Here is a 12,615-nt window from a genome sequence, read left to right on the forward strand (position 1 = left end):
AGCTGGTCTGCTTGATGTAGTAATTCGCTTCCCCTGACTTATATGCCATTAAAAGAGAGAGAGAGAGAGAGAAAAAAAAAAAAAACAGAATTAACAAAACACGTAAATGCAGCCTTTTGTAGGGCATGGCTGTCTCTGCGAAGCACTCATATTGCTTAACCCTAACCAGGCTGGGCTTTTTTGGGTGTTCTGTGGCCGGGGAGGGGTTGATTCAACCCCCCCCCCCCCCCGAGATCTCGGCCGTCGATCGCGCAATCGCCATAAGATTTGGCACGTGCATTACCTGTGGCGTAATCTACCAAGCTATGCATAAAGAAATGGAAATTTTCGTCATAATAATTAATTATGCTAATATATGCATAAAATCATACATTTTGCTCTAAATCAGAAATTAAAGCTCCTAGAATCCTAATTTTTGGTGAAAACATTCTTTGTAGCATTCCTAACAATGTACTTGAGAAAAAAATTGGGATTAAAGTCAATTTCGTATGTATTTTCTTGTTTTATGAATTTCTTATGTATTTCTTTGTTTTTTCGACCTTTTGTTTTATCATTTTTTTCCGCAAAATTTATGACAGAACCTATTTTGAGCATAATTATGCTAAAATTAATTAGTTTCAGCTTAAAAAAGTGAAAATAATCATATCTTTATGAATAAGAAGAGAAAACTCCATTTGCATAGACTTTATACACAAAATCACGTTTTTGAGCCATTTTCGGTCTGACAGGCATATATAAAACGTTATGCAGCGTCGTAACGGTATGCGCGATTTTCGCGAAAATGGTGTCAAAAGATGCGCGAGACTTGAAAGTAAGTCAGCGAACGGCGCGGTCAAAAAATTTCGCGCAGCGGAGTAGTCGCGAAAAATGTCGGGGGGGGGGGGTTGATTCAACCCCCCCCCCCCCCCGGCCCTTTTAGGGTTAAGGGACAACTTAACAACTGACAAAGAATGAGGTTCCTCATTTAAGCTAGCTACCACCCCCCCCCCCCATTCGTCCGTCCGTCCTTCCCACTCTTCCATTACTCGTCCAATGGACTATAAGCATGTAAATGTATTATATATTTATATATACATTTATATATATAGATATATAGATTATGTGTACATGTGTTTTATATATATATACATATATATGTATATATACATATATATATATATATATATGTACATATATATATGTATATATATATATATGTATATATATTTATATATATATATATATATACATATTTATATATTAATGTATATTCATAAAAAGATATAAGAATCAAACTGTCATGGTAATGCATCTTGACCAATAAAGCAGGAGTTTATTCGACTCAAAAATTTCAGCGTCATACACTTTCTACAGAAGTCTTGACAAAGAAGAAAAAGAAGAAGGCGGCGTGGGAAAACAAAAATTTCAGTGAAATTAATAACTGATGCTTTAAGTGGCCCGCATTACAAGTTCTTTGTTCTTGTCCTCCAGGATTCAATAAAGGTGAAGTCTCACCATGCTTGAACCTGAAGTGAATATACTTTTATATATGTTACATATTTCTTTTATATTTAGATATCTTTTGTATTTCTACAGACCTTTATATTCATTTTCATTCTATTTTTTGCTTCAAAGTGGTTGTGCGATTTATTCTAGAATTTAAAAGATCAGGTTAATGGATTGTCTTACAATCAGATGAGTTTTAGACATCAGGGTTCTGAACACACACACACACACACACACACACACACAGCCTACACCAACAAAATATAAATGTATCAACATAACTATGAGATACAAATTAGTGTGGTGTGGCATGTTATACGGCATAACCGAAAACAAGAACAATACAAAAAGAGACCGATTTATATGATTTAACAAAGTGAAATTGAAAGAGAAAACGGCATATACACCACATAGAGAGTGAGAGAGAGAGAGAGGGAGATGTGGAAAACACACAGACACCCCGATACACTCACTGGCGAACTGGAATACAATACATGAAGACCCTAGTACTGTTTTGAGTTGTGAGATAAATCTTCCTAAATCTACTCTTGACCCTATGACTTACTTTATTACTTCATAACTATGAGTTTTTTTTCCTTATTGTACTGATAAAACACCATGAAAGTGAACGTGATTGAGAGATTCGCCGACCAACCGACGTTTCAGAGTGGCCTACTTTTACACGCAATCGTTTCGCGTCATAATATAAATTTTGCATGACATGTGGCGTTCCATACACCAGTAGCAGACGCTTTGGAGGCAGCTGCGCATGCCCAGCACAGTGCCAGCGGTGGTTCGTGGGATGTTACCTCGACTCACACCGATTAAGGTACCGATAATATAGGGCCGTAAAGTCAAGGAAGGAAGGCATCCACCAGCAGTGTATCATCAGCTGAAGGGGAGGAAGTGAGACGGGGAAAGGCACCCTGGGAACTCTGACCAAGATTGGGCAAAAATTGCAGAGTCTGAGATCAGGCCGGAAAAAGGGAGCTGCGAAAGACGAGGCTGGAATATCAACTGATGCCGTTGAAAGTGCTAGGAAGACCAGAGCTGCAAAGAGTTCTGAGCCAGTCGTTGTTAGGGGTGATGATGAGGAAAGCGATGACACAGCATCACTGTCCTCAACTTCCTCCAGCATCAAGGACCTGGCAGAGGTGGAGACTGGCAGGAGATCCAGCAGGAGAGGAGGAGCAGGAAAAGGGAGTGGGACAGGAGTGGAATCTCTCTTCCCATCTCCCTGCTTTACATGGAAACATTCCGATCGACCACGAAGAGAAAACATTCAAGGAGGTCGCTGCGTGTCGATTACACGCACCACAGAAGAACGCCGATAAATCAACTCATACAAGGTCGACAACTTCCAACAGCACTACGCGTCAAACAATGATTAGTCCATTTGTGCTCCATAACTGCACAGTGACCATCAGTTATTACAACTCTCCAAACTGAAACGAAGCAAAAATAAAGTGTAAAAGCGTTCAGATGTTTGAAGTTCGCCTGTTACAACTACATATGTATCTTTGAAGTTGGAGTTGAATGATATACATTGATGAACAATTGTTCAATTATTCGACATGTTGGCGATGATCTACAGGTGGTAAAATGTGGCTTGATCTATATCATAGTGCATAGCCGTATTCACATATTTTCCTAATTTACCTAGGGGATAGGTAATAATTATGATATTGACTGGCCTTGAGGGAGATACCAGATAGATATTGCCCGCACTGAAAGAATATTATATAATCATTATGTACCGCATTCACTTATAATCAGCAGAAGAGATATAATGTACTCAGTGTATAAGTGTAGCCTCGTTATATAAAAAGCGGTTGAATATACTGAAACCCTCTTATAACAATTATTATTTTGCAGGTCCAAACTCTTCATATTTCTTTGTTTTTGTAACCCTGATATCATCAGAAACCTGCCATAATAAGGTAATTGTCGTGAATTTTAGTTCCTCTGTATAATGTAATCATGTATCAACTAAAGGGGGCAGGATACAGGCCGAAAATTGGCACACTCAATCACTGTATACTCGATGAAATGGGAGTTTGGAATAGAGTGGGTTTCTCAAGTCAGCCACTATATGCTCAACTATTTTAGTCGGTGATACATTAAATTCAAGACATGGAGACACATATGATATCTAATATTATATCTAAAATTAGTCCACAATATCGATAGACCTAGAAACAATCGCCAACTGTGTCAATAACATTGAATAAAGTATGCAGGTTTGGTACAATGTATTTAGAAGAAACAGACACAATTTGATGGACGTCTAAATCTTGAGAAGGGGGAAGTCTCCTATTTCTATAGTTCTTACAATGTGGTGAAGTAGTAGGCCCTACATTTGTATAGAAGCATGAATATTACTGGAAATTATGCTACAATCAACAAGCAAATATTACATCAATAAAAGTATAAACTTTTATCTTAAAATAAGGTTTGTAATGTTTATGAAGTGTTTTTTTTTTCCGGTGCTCTCTTTTTCTTAAGAACAAAAAAGGATGTGAAATAAACTTTTAAAACTTGAACACAAAGAATTCCCGTTTCCTTTTATGTCCCATGTCGTTCTGCATTACTCAATAAAACCAATGAAACTGTCTCAGTGGAGCAATTAACAATTCCATCGTTTATGACGTGACACTGGGTAGGCTCCTACATGGTTGAACAATGTACTCACCCATAGTACGTATTGCTCCAAGCATTCACATGCCCATTTTATGTGATCTGTTTATTAGCAACCTGCATGTGATTCACCAATAACTTTGTTGTTTATTTTGTCTTGACAGAAAGCCTTACCTCTGTGCATTCCTCTTATACTCTTCCTTGTTTACTCTGTTCACCCTGTCGCTCCATATCGCTCTCTCTTCTCTCTCTCTCTCTCTCTCTCCCTCCATCTCCTTATATCAAATCCCGCAATCAAATTTTGAGATTCCTGCGAGTTTTGAAAGCTTAATTATTCCTCATCAGTGATTGTTCTTGATCTTTAAAAGTATTAAACAATTTTTAGCAGTGTTCTGTATACTTAGTAACACTGAGCGCCCTACGGCGTGCCTTTGCCAAAGTCATTGTCAATCTTCATGCAACACTGACCTTCGACCTCGCCAATAATGGAAACTGACGAATCAAGCCGGTCAATGTGTGCATGCAAGTTGTAAGCAAAGAGCGTATAGGTTTCTACGCTCTTTGGTTGTAAGTCGATCCTTCCCGCGTTTCATTATTTCGGCACCGTTTGTAAATAGCTGTACACGACTGCCGCATTAATTGGCTCGACTGCATGCATACCTAAAGACCTTTTTGCTGCATGGGAAGGTAAGTTTTACTTGGTCCATCGCCGTGGACGTGTAGCATAATAAGACTAATGACGGATTAGACACACGTGGCATGGGAGGCTGGCGGCCATTCGAAGAACAAAAGTCTTTATGGCAAGCAGACGACAGTCACGACAAGGCATTTTAGTGTAAAGGGGCTTCTGCACTTTGAATGGATCTTTCGTACAAAAATGTGCTACGTGTATTTTATTTTGTAGGATAGTTTTCACTCAGACCCAGTAGTATGACAGCATGGGAGAGACATTTTTTTGGAGTGTAGAAATTATACGATATGACAGTGAGTGGTAGAAATTTAAAAAGAGCTAGTAGTCTGTACTTCAGTTTTGAAACTGTGCTCTGCGTGAAGCGTAAAACTCTTTATGAGGGGATGATGGGTAGTCCCACGCATGTATTTTGAACGTGGCGTGAGTGCAGCTGATCACTGATTCAACGTAATTTGAACGAACATGAATTGAATTGAATGAAGTATGATTGCCCATGAATTGACTCGAATGTGGAAATGTACCCTTCACCTGTGTTACTTTCGAGATACACAAGTAACGATTATTCAAAGAACAAGATATATGCATATCGTACAGAGAACATATTGAAGTTTCTAAATTGTTCCTGAAAATAACGGATTAGTGACTTTAATCAGGTCAACGCATCTTGGATATACTAGTATTTAGCTCAATTTGTAATTAAAATGAATTCCATATCGTCAATGGTCATATTTTCTTTGATATTCAGCATTTCGAAAAATACTCTTAACAGCATCGTCATCTTATATGCATGCAATCCTCCTTCATTCATCTTTTTATATGCATGCATCTACTATTCAGTAACGTATTTTATCTTTAACATTTTGAGCAGCAGTGTTCTGCATGATAATGACAACATGACAACACAAGACAACAAACATTAGACCTATATTGTTAATTGATGAACATGGAATTCTTTATGGCATGACGATTGTAGGCCTGCTACTCGGATGTTTTTGGCACAAAACTGGCGGAAACGGGCATGATTGGTACAATTAAGGCACACGTAATCTGATCCCTGAGCAATTATGCGGTTTAACTGGCAAAACACATTACCAAATTTAATTTCGAGAAGTCTTCGCGAAGTTTGCTCGTCTGCCAAACTTTTCAAACTTTCCAAAGTTTGGGTAACTGGTGCGCATGCGCAACATAGAAGGAAGCACGCGCCGTCTGACAACTGAATGATTGTGACATAGCAACACACATAAATACACATGTACACACGCACACACACACACACGCACACGTGTACCTGCATTCCAATGAGGCACCGCCCCCAAACTTGTACAGGTACTGGACTGGTCACGTGACAATAACTTTGCGAAGTTTTAGTTGCGATCGTTCAAATTTTCTTTTTTGGGTGGGAAGTTTCGCAAAAAACAAAAAACAAAAAGTTTGCGGGAATTTTATGGTCACGCTGGCAAAACCTTAAATTGTGAACTTACACTTTGCCAGTGACCGCTGCCATACAATGAGAGTTATCCCCCATGATCTTTTCGATTTTTTTTTTAACTATCCTTTGCTAAACATGCTAAAGGATATGATTATGAATTCCTCGCAGTTCCCTGCCTATATTACCTTTTGCGCCACCCGTCTGCGAACAGCGTGATTTTGGTTCTTTTTCGTCGTAATTCCGTATAGTAGAAAAGTTTCAGGATTGGTCGGTCAACACATAAGTTGTTTAACTTTCGCAAAAAGTTTGGCCTCTGAGTGTCCCCTTACGCAATGTTGTCACATTTTCCGACCAGTCAGGCGCGCGTACGCGCGATCAGAGTCTTGTTCCCAAGTAGGTATTATGGGAACAAGATTTGGATGATTTGTTTTTGCACCCAAAGAAATGATATCGTGCAATGTAGGTGAGTTAGTAAAATAAAAATAATAGAAATGTATCTTATGACCAAACCGAAATTGTACGATAACTGCCTTTCGCGGGGAAGGGGGGGGGGGGTGAGGCTTTTAGATAGCTAATAAAATCACAACAAAGTAAAATGTGGCTCTTTGTGTAAAACCTGATGATTATAGAACATAATATTATTGAACTTGCGATGCACTCAAAATGCACGCTTGGGTATATTACACATTTTATGCAGTATTTTATGCAGAACACTACATTTAACTTCAAAATTGAAATAGTAAGCCCAATTCTTATTTTATCGATCCCAATATACTTGTATTTTGAGCGAAAAATACTTCATGGTGGCCTTTCTAAATCATGCATCATCAAATCAAATATAATTATCTAATACAATGTAATATAATCATATTTTGTATCATATCTCATTACGTCATTGTTATGTATAACACTACATCACATCACTTTAGATTGATAAAGTTATCTAAGTGGCAAATAAAATCTTTATAATTATCATCATAAGAACTTGATGTCATATTTTTCTTTTCATTTACTCTCCGATTGGGACCTTGTGGCCTTATCAACAACACAGAGCTATAAAATAAATACAATTACCGCTGAATAACTCTAATTTGACAGAGATTTTGATGGCTGCCCAGAGTTCCGAGGGACCACCGGAAGCTCTATCACAGTACTGCCATGATGGGATATGGTACCCGAAGGTCGTTCTCAGATCCAGCATCGAAGCACTTCGATCATTCGAAGTCCGTCCCGACGATGTTTGGGTGATCACATTCCCCAAATCAGGTAAACATGAGGGTAACGGGAGAGGGGGAGGGGTGCTTCTTTTACACATCAAGACATGTGTGTGTCTCCCTGTGTGTGTCTGAGTACATGTAGTATAAAAGTTCTAATGTGAGTTAGTGGTGTGTATAAGTAGGAAACCAGTATATCATCCTAACTCGGACTAAACCATGTTCACAGGGAAAGTTTTACTGTTAAGGTTAATGTTAACATAATTACAATGAATATGAAAACATGAAGCATATCCATTTCATCTTGTTCGTTTACAACGATAATTCAAGATTACAACAGAGTAGACAGCAAAGTGCCTTATTTTTGTTCTAAGTTTGATGAAGTGATTGCTGCTTCATTAAAATGCTCTAATTTCTAGGAACCCATTGGATAATAGAAATCGTAGCTCTCATCTTGAACGAAGGCTACCCAGAAAAAGTTGATCGAACTCTGCTTTCTTCGACTGCCGAGATGATTAACCTGGACCAGAAATTCCCGACGAACAAAGAAGAACTGGACAAGGTCAATTGGGACATGTCGCCTTTCTTGGACGTGATTGATAAAGCGCCCTCACCCAGGATGATTCTCACACATCTCCGATTGAATCGTCTGCCTTGCGACATGCTCAAGAAAGCCAAGGTAGGTTGGATATACATGTACTATCAATATCGACGACACGACTAATATATGCTCCGCCGACAATTGCCCTGTCGACACTAACTTGCTCTGCCGACATTCGCTCCACCGACATTTACTCTACCGACACTTCCTCTGCTGACAATTCCACCGACATTATTGCTCCGCCGACCAGTTGCCGACAGTTATTGCTCGCCAACATTTTCGTGGCAGATTGGACATTTTGCGCCGTCGATAGTGTTCCGCAAATGTTATATTTTCGGAGCAAATGTCGCCGGAGCATTTGTCTGCGGAGCAACTGTCGACGAAGCAAATGTCGGCGGATCGAAATTTATCAGTGCAGAATATGTCATGGAAACATTGATATTACCATAGTTGCTCTAATTTTAGAATCGCTTTGTGTTCACCTCTTAAACATATCGATGTCGATTTAGTTGCTTGGGCAGACTTCGGATGAGGCTGTCTCAGAGGAATTGTCTTTCAGTCTTCTGTCGTGATTGGCGTGCAGGTCGAAAACAATTCACAAAGTGTGTGTCTCATGTCCGATTGTTTGCATGCGCCATTCCCCTTCATTAATTTCTTTTTCTTTCTTGTATTTGCAGGCTATCTACTGTGTCCGCAATCCGAAGGATATCACAACATCATGGTTTAACTTTCAGTCGGTTTCTGAGATGGTGACGCTCAAATGGGAGGAAAATTTGGAGCAATTCATGCAAGGGAGTAAGTCATAGTTACAAACATAATCATACACAAGCATGGGTGTGTGGACATATGAAACAGAGCAACAATGTTTATTCTACATTATTTTAGTTTAAGTCAATCCGTATCCTTCTTTTCCATTCTTACCATATTAAGGATTCAAAATATTTCTTTCTTCTTCTTTTCATCACAGAAATGCACTGGGGACCCTGGCCTGCACACGTCAAAGAATTCCTGGAATGTCGAGATGAAAAGAATTTACTAATCATACAGTACGAGGAGCTTTTGAGGGTAAGGAAGGATCAAGGAAGATACATCTGTGACACCGCTAAATATAATGCGTCCATATGCCGCTAAATGTCAGCATGTCCCTATCTTTCTAAAGATTTGTTCCGATCTGTAGGACCTTGGTCTACATCCATCTGCATAGCTACGATCGAAGCACGCGCGGATTAAGCGTATCTCTCTGGATGTCTGTCAAGTCGACGAAGATTCGATCGTCACCATCACAAAGTTATGAATCTAATGCTGGTGAATGCGATGGTCCTCGTGTCTGTGGAGACCTATTCTTCAGTGAAGTGTCTGCCACACACATCTCAGTCATAGTCCTTGTTTGCGTTACCTGGGTAAGCTGGCTGCTATTGACGCAGGTGACGTCAAGCACGTTTGTTCTCAGCAGCAACTCCTTTGGATTCCTCCTGGTGTGCCACACCTACTCTTACCGTTTGACGCCAGTCAGTTCTGTGGGTTGTCTCGTCTTCCCAAGTGTTTGGGGTCAATGTAACACTTTTCAAGGACAGCTGTATAAGGTGCCCTTGAACCGTTTTCGTTGTCCCCCTACAGATCTGTTGCCAAGGTCAAGCTCCGAGTAGGAGACCTGTGTGAGCAAGCTGTCTTCAGACATCCTTATCACATGCCATACGTTAACTGGGTCTTGGTGACTTTTTGGTTCTATGCTTGTTGTGCCTGCTATTTCAAGCACTTGTTGGTTGGCGATGAGATCTCGCCGCCTGATCCTCAGCAAAGTTCGCAGCGTCCTCTTGAAGAATTTCTCGAGGGCCTTGATGTGTCTTCTGTACTCCTGTCTCAAGCCATTCAGCAATGATGACAGGACGACAGACTCATACATTTGAACTTGGTTCTAAGTCTGATGACGTTGGACTTGAATACTCGCGAACGCAGTCGACCAAAGGAGGAATCAGCTTGTCTGATTCGGTGGTTATTTCGTCATCTTCGGTAGCGTTGGTAGCAGGACAAGTTACTCCCAAGGTACTTGAAGGATTGATTGAAAAATGTAAACTTTTAACTGGTCCGGAGTTCCCAGACATTCTGCGTACAGCGAGTTTTATAATGTATGTATAATTTCGTAATAAATGGCTTTCTTTGATGTTGCTGTTGGGCAGGATCCGATGACAGGTGTCAGGAACATCGCCGAACACATCGGGCGTCCTCTGTCGGACGAAGTTCTCGAACGAGTTGTGACGAACAGTACGCTATCTCAAATGAAGAAAACGTATCACAAGCTGGCTGAATCTGGGCGAGAAAATCTCACCCGAGGCCCCACTGCAAATTCGTTTCTCAACAAAGGCAAGTATTACGGGGTGATGTTCGTTATTCAGAGGATACGTTCATACGAAGAATAGATAAGGTTCGTTATTCCGAAACACACAAACTCCCTCTACTTCGCGGTTCGCCGAACGTTTGTGCCCCTATTTCGAAGATTCGTCAATCCGAAAATGAAATAAGGGTCGTCATTCCGAAGGTTCGTCATTCTAGAGGTTTATTAATCTGAAAACAAGATAAGGTTCCTTATTTCAAAGGTTCGTTAATCCGAACTGCGTGAGAACAAGGCGCCTTCGTTACAACGGACACGGTTATAATGAAATGTCGTTACAACGAAGTTAAGATAATTATCACTAATGTCTCCGGAGCAAAAAAAAAAATAATAATAATAATAACTTCGGTTGTAACGAAATTTCAATTCAACGAAAGAAACATGCTGGTCCCGAGGACTTCATCATAATGGGAGTTGCCTGTAATAATGCTGCTCGATACTGTACCGAGTATGCAATATCTAATACAACTGCACAGTGTCTCTACTCGTGTACAGTGAAAATTGATGCTTTTTAAACTTATCACGTATCATAGTACGCTCTTCTAGATAAAATCAGTTATAAGCCCTGGCCTGCGTGGGTGAGATTACGTTTTGTTCTTTTTACTAAATTTAGTACCTTCAAATTTTCTTCTTTCGCACGTGCATTTAGAAAAGAAAAAGATATGAACGTATAGTATTTTCAAGCAATTTTTCTAAAGTGCTATTAAACAGCTTTCAGCATTTCCAAAATCATCTTGTACAACAAAATAAATATTCCCTCATTGTGCCGATATCATAATTGTTTCTTATCAATGGATAACATCTCGTGTAATTTCTTTCCGTTGTGTCTGTTGCTGTTGCCTTTTTTGTCACAGGTAAGATTGGGCAGTGGAAAACTCGCTTCACTGTGGCACAAAATGAGATCTTCGATGAATGGTATCAGAAAGAAATGGCGGGGACGAACTTCAACATATCCTTTGAATAAAATGGAACATCCCAGCTCTAGAAAGGGGAAATCAAAATTGAAATAAAACGTGTACAGATTATTTTTTTCTCCTGGTTAAGTGCAAATCGTTTAACACTGAATGTCATCTTACCACACATTTACACTCACTAAGATACAAAATCCCGTTTGGGGGTCTTGTTAAAATTAAGTTAATATAGGTCCCTAGAGCAGAAAATGCAATGCAAAGATATGTGTGTAAACTAATAGGAGACAGGTGAGAAAATGATATCACTTCACATGCAAACTGTTATGCCACAAGTAATTACTCCCAAATTTCTTTACATTCTAGTGTATACTCCAAAATACTTTAGAAAATAATCTGCAAAAGATTTTACAACTTTTTTTAAGTTCACACAACGTATCGAATTTGATCTGATACAGTTTCAGGAAAAATTATTCCAGATATTTAGTTGTATTACAAATTAATGAATTATCCCTACATATCAATAAGACCCATTTCACATATTATTTGTAACACTATGTTTAATTGGCTACCATTCCTTTAAACATCAAGGTTGATGATTTATTTCTTGAACAGAAATACATTCCAAATTTCTTGGGCTACTTATTGATAAAAATCTAAGCTAGAATTGTCATGAAAAGCCGTACATTACATTTTAAGTTCTATATCTATAGGCTGAAAAACATGAACATTATTTCCAAGCTGAAATTCATATTACCTCAATACACTATATTTTTGTATTATAATACTATGTTATCACCATTCATTGCAATCGTCTGGGCCAACTGCAGTAAAGCAAAAGACTATCCTATCCCACTTGAAAAATATATACAGCTGTATATACATTGTATAAATAAAGAGCAGTTGACATGTATAATGGATGTTGTACTTTGCTGATTATGATTTATCATTTTTGTAATTTTAAAATGCTAAAAGTAACCTATATCAAAGCTCTCCAAGCTGCAGTTGTTATCTTTATATAAACAACTTCCCTCATTTTCTGGCAACCTTTTAATTTTCGATGACAGTATTCACTAATAGTCAACACAAAATGCTGGAAATTTTCCCCTCAAGAATCTTAAGTTTTTAATAGCACACATATCTACATGATTTTCCAACTGTTCATGTACTACTACAATTTACGCATTGTAAGGTGCCAGCTTTCACCAACAAAATCACTCATCTAACTTGTATTGATGCAATCGTCAGTATTTTACAATTC

General features: G+C 38.9%; 2 protein-coding genes across 2 annotated transcripts; both read left to right on the forward strand.

The window, feature by feature from the left end:
- Nucleotides 1-4,676: 4,676 nt before the first annotated feature.
- Nucleotides 4,677-9,936, forward strand: LOC139745055 (sulfotransferase 1B1-like). Its single transcript, XM_071655469.1, has 6 exons — nucleotides 4,677-4,809; nucleotides 7,341-7,508; nucleotides 7,876-8,135; nucleotides 8,735-8,852; nucleotides 9,025-9,122; nucleotides 9,811-9,936. The coding sequence occupies exons 2-6, from the start codon at nucleotides 7,349-7,351 to the stop codon at nucleotides 9,934-9,936; spliced, it is 762 nt and encodes a 253-aa protein (XP_071511570.1). The 5' UTR covers nucleotides 4,677-4,809; nucleotides 7,341-7,348.
- A 268-nt stretch (nucleotides 9,937-10,204) lies between these two features.
- LOC139745056 (sulfotransferase 1C2-like) lies at nucleotides 10,205-11,410 on the forward strand. Its single transcript, XM_071655470.1, has 2 exons — nucleotides 10,205-10,418; nucleotides 11,301-11,410. Exons 1-2 carry the CDS (start codon nucleotides 10,205-10,207, stop codon nucleotides 11,408-11,410), a joined length of 324 nt encoding a protein of 107 aa, XP_071511571.1.
- Nucleotides 11,411-12,615: the final 1,205 nt, after the last annotated feature.

The sequence above is a fragment of the Diadema antillarum genome, unplaced genomic scaffold, assembly GCF_040938485.1.
Source record: "Diadema antillarum isolate AM-2024a unplaced genomic scaffold, OU_Dant_1.0 seq00001232_RagTag, whole genome shotgun sequence".
Lineage (NCBI taxonomy): Eukaryota > Metazoa > Echinodermata > Echinoidea > Diadematoida > Diadematidae > Diadema > Diadema antillarum.

Coding starts and splice junctions, on each gene's coding strand:
- LOC139745056 (XM_071655470.1), top strand. CDS start 10,205: ATGGCTTTCTTTGATGTTGCTGTTGGGCAGGATCCGATGACAGGTGTC. Junction 10,419..11,300: donor AAATTCGTTTCTCAACAAAG/GCAAGTATTACG, acceptor TTTTTGTCACAG/GTAAGATTGGGCAGTGGAAA.
- LOC139745055 (XM_071655469.1), top strand. CDS start 7,349: ATGGCTGCCCAGAGTTCCGAGGGACCACCGGAAGCTCTATCACAGTAC. Junction 7,509..7,875: donor GATCACATTCCCCAAATCAG/GTAAACATGAGG, acceptor TCTAATTTCTAG/GAACCCATTGGATAATAGAA. Junction 8,136..8,734: donor ACATGCTCAAGAAAGCCAAG/GTAGGTTGGATA, acceptor TTGTATTTGCAG/GCTATCTACTGTGTCCGCAA.